Genomic DNA, 14,417 nt, shown 5'->3' with positions numbered 1-14,417 from the left:
TTGTGGAACTGCTTGCCAGAGGATATTGTGAAGGCCAAAACTATAAAAGGGTTCAAAAAAGAACTAGATAAAATCATGGAGGATAGGTCCCTCAATGGCTGGTAACCAGGATGGGCAGGGACTGTGTCCCTAGCCTCTGTTTACCATAAACTGGGAATGGGCAATAGGGATATGGATCACTTGAACTTGATGATTACCTGTTTTGTTCATTCCCTCTGAAGCACCTGGCATTGAGCACTGTTGGAAGACAGGATACTGGGCTAGATGGACCTTTGGTCTGACCTAGTATAGCCATTATTATGCTCTTATATGGATGAGGTGTTCCCTGATCTGGCACTGGTTCCTAGGCACTGACGGGCAGAAGCAGAGAGTACCATTCCCCCATGGTCAGCGCAGGAGGACTCTTCTTTGGAGTCAGAGATGGATCCCTTCACCCAGCCTAAGATCTGCCACTGCTACCCATTCTACATCCCACCAGCACTGGCCTGGAGGACAGTGGATGATCCAGGTCCACTGGCTATTCTGGAGTCTTTGGGGATTTCCCCTGGTACTGGGACCACTGTTCCACAGGCACTACTCGGTCACATCCAAAAGGAGGGCCCCTGCCCTGGTCCGTTCAGCACCTAACCCAGACTGTGGTACAAAGAAAGAAGATGTGGGTCCAGGAGACCTAACAAGGGCTGAAGAACAGGAGGAAGCCCCCCACCTGGCCCAGGCCTCTTCCTCCTCCCCCTCCAGGTGAAGCAATCTTGGGACTGAGTGGCTCACTGTCACAAGATGACTTTAGAGCCCATCGGGAACTTCTAAAGAGGATAATAGCCTTATTGATATTTTGACTGCAGCAGCCCCATCTAAAGTGGCCTACCCATCAACAAGGCTGTTATGGGTCCAGTCAGATCCCTTTGGCAGACCCTATCTTTTCTCCCTCCCTCTTCAGAGGGCAGAGAAAAAATACTATATGCTGGCCATGAGGCACCAATATGTACGTGCTTACCCGACTTCGGGTTACCTAGTGATGACAGTGGCCAATGAGAGGGACAGACAAGACCAGTCAAGCACTATACCCAATTAGAAGGACTTAAAGAGGCTAGACCTGCTTGGCAGAAAAATTTATTTGACTGGAGGGTTCTAGCTTTGTATTTCTAACCAGCAAATCCTGCTTTGGAGGTATGATTACAACATTTGGGAATCTCTGGAGAAATTTTAAGACTTGCTGCCTCAGAACTCCAGGCAAGAGTTTTTTCTGCCCTATTAGAGGAAGGAAACAACATAGCCAGAGCTTCACTCCAGGCAGCCCTGGACACAATTGACATAGCAGCCAGAACAATGACTTCCTCATTTGTCATGAGGCAAAGCTAATGGCTTCAGTCTTTGGGACCCCCACTGGAGGTTTAACAGTGTATCCAAGACCTCCCATTAGAAGATACCTCTCTTTTCTCAGAGGAAACGGACATGCAAAGTTCCATGGTCTGAAGATTTCCAGGTCTACCCTCAGATCACTAAGCTTCTATTCTCCAGTTTCTTCGAAGAAACATTTCAGGTTCCAGCAACTGGCCCACTTCTTGGCACCACCACAGAGACAGGATCTGCTCAAGAAAAGGAACTGGGGTTATAAACGTTGGCAACCATCCCTGTTCACCTCAGCCGCACTACCGGAGTGTCTCAGATATTCGGGAAGCCCCAAACAGAACTTTTGAAGGTGCACCCAAGGGCTCTATATCAGTTTCTGCATCAGATAGTGCCTCCTTATTGTTTTTTGACTGATTCTCCCACTTCACCCCAGTTTGGTTCTTTGTTACCTCGACCACTGGATGCTGAGTACAGTGGTGGGTAGTTAAACCCTTCAAGTGTCTTCCACTCCTCCCTCCCATCCATTTCAGGGCCCCTTCTCATGAGCAACTGCTTGCCCAAGAAGTACAAGCCCTCCTATAGGTGGGAGCTCTGGAGGAGTTTCCTCAAAACTTGAGACGGAAGGGGTTGTACACACAATATTTCCTAATCCTAATCTTTGACCCAGCCTGGACCTGCGCTACCTCAACAGTTATCTCAAGAAACTGAGGTTCTGCATGGTCTTCCTGGTCTCCATCATTCCCTCCCTAGATCCAGGGAACTGATCTGCTGCCCTTGACCTGAAGGATGCCTTTCCACATTTTCATCTTCCGAGGCCACAGAAGGTTCCTTAGGTTTATTATAAGCCAGACCCGTTAGCAATTCTCCCTTTTGGTCTGTCTGCAGCCCCTTCAGTTATTACGAAAGGCATGGCGGCGGTAGCGGCCTTCCTCAGAAGGTGTGGTGTCCAAGTCTACCCATACCTCAGCAACTGGCTGACTGAGGGCCGCTCAGAGGCTCAAGTAAAGAACAGAATCAGCCTGCTCCAAACGATCTATCAAACACTGGGCCTGTTGATAAATGATCAAAAGTCTACTCTTGTTCCAATACAGATAATAGAATTTCTCTGGGCAATCCTAGACTTAACCTAGGCCAGAGCCTATATTCCAGAGGCTCGATTCCAGACAATGTCACATCAGATATCCAGGATTAAGGCCAACCCTTTGGGGGCACATGGCTGCATACACTTACTTGATATGACATGCAAGGCCGCACCTCAGACCCCTGCAGATGTGTTTTGGCCTTGATGTACTCGCCGAAGAGACACTACTTAGACTTGGTGCTTATAGTTCCCTCTCTGGTCCTCATTTCTGTCAACTGGTGGAAGGACCCATAGTCAATTAATTAGTGCAGGCATTCCCTTTGTCACACCCTCCCCCAGTCTTCAGTATCCCTAGTTTCCAATCTAGGTTGGGGAGCTCACCTTGAACACCTCAGGACACAGGGCCTGGGGTCCCAGGAAGAGTTCTCTCTACACGCACACATCAAAGCTCAGAGCAGTCTGCTTAGTTTGCCAAGTGTTGCTTCCCCAGATCACAGGAAAAGTAGTACAAGTTCTTAGAGAAAACATTTTAGCCATGTTCTACATCAGCAAACAGGGAGGAGCGCACTTCTCCATCCTGTGTCAGGAGGACGTCCAACTGTGGGACTTTTGTGTGAAGCACTCCGTTCACCTCAAGGCTACCCATCTTATGGGAACCCTGGACTCTCCAGCAGATAACCTCAGCACATCTTTCTCCTCTCACCATGAGTGGTCCCTTCACCCAGAGGTCACCAGTTTCATCTTCCAGAAGTGGGGATTTCCCCTGGTATACCTGTTCGCAGCCAGGCAGAACAGGAAATGCAAACAGTTTTGCTCTCTGCTCTGTCACAGCCCAGGCTCCCTTTCAGATGCCTTCCTGCTTCCATGGACAGAGCTCCTATTCTTTGCATTTCCTTCAGTTCCTCTGATGCACAAGGCCCTTCAAATGGGACAAGGGGAGTATTAATTTTTGTAGATCCAGCATGATCATGCCAACACTGGTTTGGCATGCTACTAGACTTGCCAGAAGTGCCCCACTGCCCCTCTCCCTCTGCCCAGACCTGATCTCACAAGATCACAGCTATTTACTCCACACAAACCTTGGGGTCCTTCACCTGATCACATGGAAGCAGCATGATTGAACTCAGAGAAGCAAGCCTGTTCAGAGCAAGTACTCCAGGTCTTGCTAGATAATAGGAAGCCGTCTACTATGGCTACTTATCTGGCTAAGTGAAAATGTTTCTAAGTTTGGTCTTCCCTCCAATCTGTGCTGTAATACCTGCTCCATCTGACATAACTAGGCCTGGCCCTCACATCTATCAAGGTACACCTAGCAGTGATCTCAGCCTTCCATCTTTCAATGAGCAGCAGGTCAGTCTTCTCGCCCAAGACGTCTATCTGCTTCCTGAAAGGGCTAAAAAGGCTTTACCCTCAAATTCACAAACTGATTCCACCGTGGGACTTAAACCTGTCGAAACTTGTGGGCCCTCCCTTTGAGTCACTGGCATTGTGCCCTCTGCTGTTTGTCTTCTGAAAGGTCACCTTCCCAGTTGTGATTACCTTTGCCACAAGGGTCTCGGAAATCAGGGCCTTCACATCAGAACCACCACACACAGTGTTTTTTAAGGACAAGTTTCAACTGCTCCCCATCCAGCCTTCATTCCAAAGGTGATCTCACACTTCCTTGTCAACCAGGCGCTTTTCCTGCCAGTTTTCTTCCTGAAACAGCACAAGAATTTAGAAGAGCAGTGCCTTCACTCATTGCATGTTAGATGTGCCCTAACCTTCTATATTGAGAGAACAAAGCTGTTTTGTAGATCTACACAACTCTTCATGGCAATAGCAGAAAGGATAAAAGTCCTGCCAGTCTCAGCCCAGAGAATCTCATCCTGGATAACCTCCTCTATGCAGACATACTACAAGCCGGCGGACATCCCCCCCATCTGCTATCATGATGGCTCATTCGGTGACAGTTCAGGCCTCGTCAGTGACGCTTCTGGCCCAGGTCCTGACCCAAGACATCTCCAGGGCTGCAATCTGGTTGTCAGTGCATACCTTCTCCTCCCACCATGCCGTTGCCTAGCAGGCTCGTGATCATGCCAGGTTTGGGAGAGCAGTATTGCAAGCTGCATGTCTATAAACGCCAAGCCTACCTCCTTTGGTACCTCTTGTGAGTCACCTAACATGAAATGGATATGCAAGCACTCCAAGAATAAAAAAAGGTTACTGACCTTTCTTAACTGTTGTTCTTCGAGATGATGTGTTGCTCTTGTCCATTCCATGACCCACCCTCCTGCCCTGCTGTCAGAGTTAGCTGGCAAGAAGGAACTGAGGAGGTTGCAGAGCCGGCAGTGCCCCTTGTAACAGTGCATAAGTATGGAGCACCAGAGGGTGCTAGAGCCAGCCTGACGGATACCACTGAGGGAAAAATCTCCAGCAATAGTGCATGCAGCACTTGCACACCTAACGTGGAATGGACATGAGCAACACATCTTGAAGAACAATGGTTACAAAAATGTTAGCAACCATTTTTTCCACTCAGCACTGATAAGGTCTCAACTCGAGTTATTGTGTCCAGTTCTGGGCACTACACTTCAGCAGGGGTGGCTCCAGACCCCAGCACGCCAAGCGCATGCTTGAGGCGGCATGCCGCGGGGTGCGCTCTGCCGTTCGCTGGGAGGGCGGCAGGCGGCTCCGCTGGAGCTCCCACAGGCGTGCCTGTGGAGGGTCCACTGGTTCCGGGGCTCCAGTGGACCTCCCGCAGGACCAATGGACCCTTCACAGGCACGCCTGCGGGAGGTCCACCGGAGCCGCGGGACCAACGACCGGCAGAGCGCCTCCCGCGGCATGCCGCCCTGCCTGGGGTGGCGAAATGTCTAGAGCCGCCCCTGCACTTCAGGAAAAGTGTGGAGAAAGTCCAGAGGAGAGCAACAATAATTATTAAAGGTCTAGATAACATGATATATGAGGAAAGATAGAAAAAATAGATTTCTTTTAGTCTGGAGAAGAGAAGACTGAGAAGGGACATAACTGTCTTAATGTATGAAAAAGGTTGTTATACAGTAAAGGGTGATAGATTGTTCTCCTTAGCCACTTAGAACAGGACAAGTAGTAATGGTCTTAATTTGCTGCAATGGAGATTTAGATTAGACATTAAGAAAAACTTTCTAACTGTAAGGGTAGTTAAGCACTTGAGCAAAGTCATTGTGGAATATCTGTCATTGGAGGTTTTTAAGAACAGGTTAGACAAACACATCAGGGATGGTCTAGATAGTAATTAGTCCTGCCTCAGTGCAGGAGGCTGTATTAGATGACCTTTCAATGTCCCTTTTGAGTCCTACATTTCTGTTGTTCTAGTTCAGGAACAATCTCCAATTAGCCTTATGTATAGTAGGAAACACTATATTCTGTGATTCCAAGATAGAGGAATTCTCACAAAATTCAACCCCTGCCACAAAACTGAGCTCTAGAATCCAAGTTTTCATGTAAAACAAACAAAACCAAACCTCTTTTATGATTTCAGAGTTAGCTTTAAAAACATGAGCTGATTCTAAAGAGGTGTCTTCCAGAGTCTGCAGACAGCCTGAAACAATAGCTCAAAAAGTTATGAACTGTTAAAGTCATCCAGCAAAAATATTCAGCTAATATGCTTATCCCAAGTCTCACCACCTGCTGTTCCTTCCTGGCTGCCAAACGCTTCAGCTGTCAAAACTTCCAATTGTCACAGTCGTCCGTCCCCCCCCGATAACTTTTATACTATAAATACAAAATATATAGCACAATACCAGTATAAAATTCTCTTGAATATTAGTACTGTAGGGCAGAATAAAACAAACAGAACTAATTTTTAAAAAATACAAGTAAAGCTGGTTGCATTAGTCACGTTGATATTCAATTCAATAACATGTCTTCTTTGTTAAATTAAATAGTATTTCCCATAGGAAATTACACATTAAACCTGTATTCCATAATTTTCACTAGCCACCACAGAATTCCAGGTGAAGTTTTACAGTATTGATTTTAACTTGTGAAACCCTAAATAGTCCTAAAGTGACTCTAGCTAACGATCTCCTGGCTTAAATGAGAGGCTGCTGTATGTAGGACATACTCTGTGAGGAGATTCTTTGCTCTGGAATACATTTCTTTCCTCCCTTTTTTCTTCCAAGACCTGTCTTTGTTAAATGGATAGAATTCTAACACACTTGTGAAGAATTAGTTACATTAATTTATGTATAGACTTCAGAAACTAGTATAGCTATCTGAAATATAATAATCCTCATTAGAAACTGTTTGATACTGAAGGAATTAGATGAACCCCTTCACTTCAGTGAAAGATGACAGAATTCCCTTGCCATATTGACGTTTAAAAGCCATGCACTTGGAATATGGAGTGGCATCTGACTTGTATTTGCCATGGATACCAGGCACTTCTCCAGTATGCATAATGTTGTGTTAGAACCGCAAGGTATCATCTGAGGATTTAGACTTTTCTGCAGAAATTCTGTCTGGCTTTGTCTGCACTATTAAATCCAACTGTTACTAGCACTGATTGTCAGCAGTTAGTTTAATTGAACCAATATTGAAAACTCTTTAGTTCAAATTCAGAAGGGTAGCCGTGTTAGTCTGGATCTGTAAAAGCAGCAAAGAGTCCTGTGGCACCTTATAGACTAACAGACGTATTGGAGCATGAGCTTTCGTGGGTGAATACTCACTTCGTCGGATGCATTCACTCACGAAAGCTCATGCTCCAATACGTCTGTTAGTCTATAAGGTGCCACAGGACTCTTTGCTGCTTTTAGTTCAAATTATAGGCAAGGCCAAACTGTGTTCAGTACTGTTTCAGCAACTCACTTGGATAACAGTTTTTAATTACAGTTTTGGAAATTATGTCCCAAACAGTGTTTCCCTCTTTGCTCTTAAAGCAGTGGTTCTCAAACTTTTGTACTGATGACCCCTTTCACACAGCAAGCCTCTGAGTGTGACACCTCCCCCCCCTTATAAATATTTTAATATATTTAATACCATTATAAATGCTGGGGGCAACTGGGGTTTGGGGTGGAGGCTGACAGCTCGTGACCCCACCATGTAATAACATCACAACCCCCAGTTTGAGAACCCCTGTCTTAAAATGTAAGAGTTTAAACTACAGATCCAGCTAAATTGATTGCTGACAGTCATAGTCAATAACAATTCTTTTTCCTAGAGTAGACAAGGCCTTAACGCCTGAGATTGAATCTGGAGTGGAGCAATAAGAATGGATATATGAGTCTAATTATGTGATAAGTCAGTGAATTCTGTGATATTAATTCATACAGAATGTGTCAACATCATGCTCTAAATTCAGCTAGGCATGAATTAATATAACATAATTCCCACAGCAAAATGTTATGTTTATTATTAAATGTTTCATTTTGATATATTCATTAAGGTTCAGAATTCTTACCAGCCAATCAAATAATTTGACTTTTGCCCCTTTTTATATATTTTATTTCTCACATTGCCATTTAGCAAGAATGTTTGTTTTACATATAGCTTCATTTTCAGCTTCTTGGTACTACTGTTTTCTGCTACTGAGCTTCATTCAAGTTTACACAAGTGTTGACAGTGTTGTATCTGGTCTGTTGGTAGAGGAATTCAGTCTCTAGATTTGTGAGTCTGGCAGCTTTTCACAAGTATTATGTTCATATGAAAAAACTAGTACAACTGTTTGTTGTTTTGTTTTTCTTAATCTTCCTGAATTATTTAGCAAAGCAAAATCAAGACTTTGGCATGTGGCAGCTCTATTTTGCTTTTTGACCAAATAAAGAGAGATGAGATTGTTCGATTACTGTATTGATATTCTGTATATTGTATTTAGGAAGTTTTATGTATTAATCCACTGCTACAGTAGAATTTAGATTTATATACATTATCAGTACAACATTAGTTACTGCACAGTAGTAGTACAACTGCATGGCTAAATGGCAAAGTCACTGTGCCCTTATTAGTAGCTTACAGGTTGCTTTAACATTCAAATCTTTTGTTATTGAAAGGAAGAATATTAACCAGAGCTCTCAAGTTAATATGCTGCTTTTGAAAAGAGTCATAGCATTTTTAAATATGACTGAGATAGCCACAAGAGAAAGCCGAAGTGGCCACTGGGTTTTACCTTTTTTTTTTCTTTTTTAAAGAATAACACCCCCAAACTACATGGCAGCTTTGATCGCGAACCAAATATTCTGATGTGGGAAATCAAACTCAAAGCCTTCTGCTCTGGCGGGTAGAATACTACCAACTAAATCATACTAATAAATACCTGTTAGAGTAGACATTTAAACTTTGTAATTGATCACACTTTGTTCCTTTTTAAACAATCTCTATTTGCTCATCTTTAAATAAAATATTTTAATTGTTTTTCTTTTAAGACTGTGAGCCAGAAGAACTGACTGATTGGTCAATGGATGAAAAATGTTCCTTTTGTAACTTACACAAAGAAACAGTCAGTGTAAGTATGAATGTGATATAAATTGTTGAAACTGATTTTTTTTTCCCCCAAATATTGCGTCCAAAAATAGAGCTTGGAAAATGAAATTTCCCATATGGATTCACACTGTTTGTTTTGGCTGGGGCGTAGGGAGGAATGTTAAGTTGGCAGAAATCTTTTTTATTTATGCCATTCATTCATGTCCTAGGTTCTAGAAACAAGCTATAATTGTTATTGAGAACTGTTGCCATCTTACATTTTCTAGGATCGTACCCCAATTATTGGTTCTTCACAGTCAACACCAAGAGAGGAACTGTCATCTCAGGGCCAGTCCAACACTGATAAGATTGAATGCCAAGCAGAAAATTACCTAAATGCACTCTTTCGAAAGAAAGGTAATAGAAGCATGTCTTTCACATTAAATTATGCAGTAAAAGTTTTGAATAATCTCATAATTTAGGGATATTTTTTCAATCCCAGATTGCTTTTATTACTCCAGTTTTGAGTTCTGAGTGTTTTTTTTTTCTTGTCTTCCTTCTTTTCCTTTCTCTCTGTCTCCTCTTCCTTCCTTCCTTGTTTTAGGACCCGCCAGTGCTGCTTACCTCTCCTCTCCTGCAGTTGCTATTCCTCCAATTGCATTCTGATCCTGAATTCTGCCTTTCCCATTATACATTCTTCTCCCTTCGCTCCCTGGATTCTTGAAGCATTTAAACATTTTCTTTTCCAAAGCTGTTTTTCCTATTTTAACAAGAAAATGCTTTTTTAAAGGGGGGACTTGGATATCTCAAGGGATTAGTAATGGGATATAGTTCTTCTTATCTCATAGTTGCTACTCTAAATCCATCCAAGTTAATGATTGAAACCTATTATTTGATAGCATTCAATAACTCCACATTTTCACTTCCATGACTGCTGTCACTGATTTGACCCTGGTAATTTCGTGGTGTATGTAGTGTGGATGACAAGTCAGTTTGGATCTCGATGCTAACTCAGGAATAAACTAGTCACCTGCTAGAAGGGCTACACAACTCATTTTCTCCCTTGAATTTGATGATAAATGTTTGCAAGAGTTCAGTGTCTGCCTGGTAGTTTTGACTTAATACTCTTCTTGGACCTACTAGACTAATTGGACAACAGAGCACCAGTCATAAGCATGCTGTGCTCTCTACGACATGCATATATGTGTCTGAGCTACATTCTTTGTATCTGTTCTGCCTATTGTGTTTCAAACAGAGCAGTGACTAACCTAGGTGCTGGAAAAAGAACCGCTTCCTTTACCTCTCTGTTTCTCCATGTGTGTGGGTGGAAGTAGGAGTGGCACTTCACTCTCTTCTAAGCAACTAGAAAGAGATAGAAGAGAATGGTGTTTCACTCTTTCCCAAGGAAAATGAAAAAGGAAGAATGGCTGTCTTTTCTTCCTTTACCAGGCTCAGGATGGAGAAAATATGGAGTATCTCCTTGAAATCAAGGAGGCTGAATCCTTTGTCTGCATTGATAGGACTTTTTGATCTGTGTATTCAGCATAGGCCTGCTTTAAAGACTTGACATCTGAGAAGCTAGGGGATTTCAGTCCTGCTTTTTTTCTTGGCTTCATTTGAGTCCAGGTCAGTCTTATCTCACTTTTGAGTGAATAAAAAGCTCAGCTGTGGTGTCACCTCAGTGCACCTGAGAATCATCTGTTACAGATTAATCAGAGCTCTGCTCCATGGCCTGTCCTTGGTGGGATTCCTCCTGCTGCTTCTGAGTTAAGCTTGGGGTTTGGTCTCTGCTTTCAGTTTCCACTTGTTCTGCTTCTTCTTGGTGGTGGTATCTGGAAAAGTTTCTCCTATAGAGCTACTCTATACCTTGGGGAGGCTCATTACATGTGGTCTCTTACATTGAGAGCAAAGACAGAATATTTAAAAAGATCATGAAAGGTTCTTCAGTAGATCTCGAGGCATCCTGCAGTGTCATAAATCTGTCTGCTAGATATGTACTTATGGCATTGATTTTTCTACAGGTATCATGGTTGAAAAATTCTGTTTTATGTATAGAAGCTCAGTCAAATATTGATTTAGGTAGTTAAGGAAATTTAGTAGGACATTTCAGAAAAGTCAGAGATGACATAGTGTCTGTTTTCTACTAAGCAACAGATCTGAAAGTTAGCTAGATTCTGCCCAATTCTTCCTTCTCTCTCCCTTTTGGGGTCTTTTTGAACTAATTTTTATAAGCTTGGCTTTCATTATCCCAGTGGTACGTCCCAGAGGCTATGAAACAGAGGTGCTTTCTTCAGTTAGATGACATACCAAAAGCCACCCACTCCCTTCCCCAGTCTTAGAGAAGCTGCTATGGGGAAGTGGTGACATGGCTAGGAAAAAGAAATATGAAGAAAATCTAAAGTGTCTTTAAAAATCCTTTTCCTCTCATCCTGAGCAGCAAATAGTAAAATGCGTGTATCAGACTAGCATAATTATTGCATGATATTACTATAAGGGAGAGTTAATATCTTTGGATATTTTTAAGTTTAACCTTAACTCTGAATTTCCAAGGTTTTGATTAGTTTTGGAATAATTACAACATCCAGCTATGTTCATTTTATTAAAATACTGAGATGTACCCTCAAACATAATTCCATCTTAATGCAGTTTTTGTTTGGAAATACACAAAATGCTCAGACCCAAATTTTCAAACTAAGTACAAATATTCATCTAAATTCCTATTTAATTTTCTAAATAAGAATGGCCTGATTTTCAGAGGTACAGAGCCCCAGCAGCTCCCATTGAAATCCATAAGACTTGAAGTGGTCCTGCTCAGCACATTACAGAATCAGACCTCTCTGCAAGAGAAGATGGAAAGCTGGAGACAATTGCAGTAGAGGTTAAGAAGTGGAGTCACAAGCAGAGCAGGGAGCAGTACAGTCAGGGTTATTTGAGTCCTTCTAAGCAGCCACAAGCTAAGACATGCATCATCAATTGCAGTTCTCTTTTACAACAAAATGATCTTTCCTGCAAGCTATTCAAGTCTTTCCATGCTTCCCAAACCCTTATTCTCTAGCTGCTAAAACTCTCCATATCCTGACTTCCCCTGATTTGATTTCCATGGTGAATTTTGTTGTGTTGGACCCCCTCCAATACTGTGTGTAGTTGTAGTCATCCCAAGAAAGATGAATTCAAACTGGAATAGGTGTCGAGAAGTGCTATGAGGATGATCAGGGAATGGAGACGCCTATCTTACGAGATAAAACTAAAAGTGCTCAGCATGGTCAGCCTGAATAACTGAAGGCTGAGAGAGGAGATATGAGTGTTCTCTCTAAATGCATTGGGAATAAAAACCAGGGAGGAAGAAGAGCTATTTTAGCTGAAGGAAAACCATTGGCACAAGAACAAATGGGTATAAATTGGCCTTGAATACATGTAGGCTGAACATTAGAAGGTTTCTAACCATCAGAGGAGCGAGGTTCTGGAACAGTGTTCCAGTGGGAATAGTGGGGGCAAACAACCTAACTAGGTTTCAGGTGGAGCTTGATACGTTTGAGAATGGGATTATGTGATGGGGTTCCCTGTGATAGCAGGGGACTGGATTTGATGAACCAGGAGGTGCCTTTCAGTCCTACGTTCTTCGTCCCCACTCTTCGCTTGCCTATAGAGATTATTTCAGACACACAGAGGTATTCCTGTCTTAGCAAAATGTAATTGTTCTGCCTCTAAAGTTTCTTCAGCTCCTGCTGGCCTGTGGGAGTGGATTCTGCTCTTGTAGAAGTTAGTGCACTAACCACAAAACAACAAGGTTGACTATTAGATAGTCCTGTGATTATTCAAATAATTAAGACACTTTTTAAAATACTCTTAAAATTAGAGTGAAAGTGATTTGTATTACGTTAACTACAGTCTTCTAATTCCAAACGTAATGTATTCAAAGGCCAGTTTATATCCATTTGTCCTTGTTGCCAACATATCCTTTAGCTAAATAGCTCTCCTGCCTCCCTGCCTTGTGTTACTTGCAGGATTTTTGGAGGTTTCTATTACATTTGATCCAGTAGCAACTGTTCTCTTTCTTATATTAATCATTTTTGAACAACTCTCCTTATATCTTTCAAAATCTAGTATTAAAATTGAGGAATTGGGCCAAAGTAGAGCTGAAAACTAAATGAGAAATCTACAAGTTTTGGTTAAAATCTCAGGTGAAACTCCAAAAGTCTGGGGAGAATGCTCAACAAATGTTTGTAAAAATCCCTGTCAATTTTTGTTACCCTTTGTCATAATGTTCCATGTCCAGACCACCCTTTATTGCCTGAACCAGGCCTTTGCATTCACCCAGCCTCTGGTCTTCAACATCTGGGCACTCCACCACACTAGTCCAACTATAGATATGTGCTAGTCTAGTTAGAACATGCTCAGCCCTCCAGCCAAGCCCTGGTGCACAGTCCACCCCTTCAGGGGCTGCCAATGAGCACAGGAACACACATGAATTGTCCCATGACTGTGGTAAAATTCTGTTCTTCTATGAGTAGTGTTCCTACAGGTGCTTCACTTCAGGTTCGTGTGCACCTTTGATCGGAGATGTTCAGTAGCAGTGCTCATTTGACCTGCCTATGCACTCCAGCCGTCCTCTTCCCCATTATGGTAGATATATAGAGCTGCATGGACAAAACACTTTAAGTTACTTCTCAACTTCCCTTTGACCTAAGATGGGGTGCCTGGTATGACTCTTTCAAACTGAGTTCATAACTCAGCCTTTTCTGATAATTTAGTTTAGTTTACTTATTTTTATTGTTGTAACTTAAGTTTTATAGTTTGATATCATCTTAACGTGTTTTCTTCCTTTAACACCCTTTTTTTCCCCTCCTCTGGCCTTCCCTGGAAGGGCTATCTTCAGGAATAGTCTTTGCAGAAATATTCTGGGATTCAAATGCTGCTTCACCCACCAGGAATCGATTTCCAGTTAGTGACGGATATTCCTGGTGTCTTCACTGTCTGGGAGACACCCATGTACCATCAAAGGGTAAAATCTGCTTATCTATTAAAAGCAGGTCTCAAAAAAACAGGGAAATTAAATTTAGATTTCTTATGATGTAGCAATCCCTACATAATCTTTTGACTTTGTCATATTATGCAACTGGGGCATATGTACACCTTTACCCCGATATAGCGTGGTCCTCAGGAGCCAAAAATCTTACCACATTATATCGAACTTGCTTTGGCCTTGAGCATTTCCGTTATTATTGGCAAATCATTTTTGTTAGAACTAACATGGTATATGCAGTAAAGAAATCTGTTCTACAATTGTTAAATTGTATCTTCTTTAATTACAACAATTATTTTATAAGCTTACTTAGAAGATATAGAGTATTAAAAACACAGATACTAGACACTGCTAAATGCAACCAGGTGGGCTGGGTTTCTTGATTCATCCATCATTTGGTCTACATGTAATGCTTTGGAAAATTCAAAATTCACATAAAATATAAGAAAATGCTTTTAATTACACATCCTTATAAATTGTTGTAAAAAAGGAATTTGGTATTTTAGCAAATAGGAGCATGGGCCACTTTGTCACTTAGCCAAC

The 14,417-nt window shown here is 42.2% G+C and overlaps 1 protein-coding gene across 12 annotated transcripts in view; it reads left to right on the top strand.

Annotated features, from left to right (window-relative positions):
• LCORL (ligand dependent nuclear receptor corepressor like) overlaps window positions 1–14,417 on the top strand; it is a 182,967-nt gene that overhangs the window by 83,639 nt on the left and 84,911 nt on the right. For 11 of the 12 annotated variants that reach the window (XM_030565402.1, XM_030565399.1, XM_030565395.1 and 8 more), the window contains exons 3-4: window positions 8,815–8,894; window positions 9,139–9,268. The exons of the other annotated variant lie outside the window; for it this stretch is intronic. In XM_030565402.1, coding sequence (XP_030421262.1) covers window positions 8,815–8,894; window positions 9,139–9,268 — 210 coding nt within the window. The remainder of the gene's footprint in view (window positions 1–8,814; window positions 8,895–9,138; window positions 9,269–14,417) is intronic. 12 annotated transcript variants of the gene reach the window in all.

The sequence above is a fragment of the Gopherus evgoodei genome, chromosome 5, assembly GCF_007399415.2.
Source record: "Gopherus evgoodei ecotype Sinaloan lineage chromosome 5, rGopEvg1_v1.p, whole genome shotgun sequence".
Classification (NCBI taxonomy): Eukaryota; Metazoa; Chordata; order Testudines; family Testudinidae; genus Gopherus; species Gopherus evgoodei.
The sequence above is the reverse complement of the archived record's forward strand: the minus strand, read 5'-3'. Positions and strand labels throughout refer to the sequence as shown.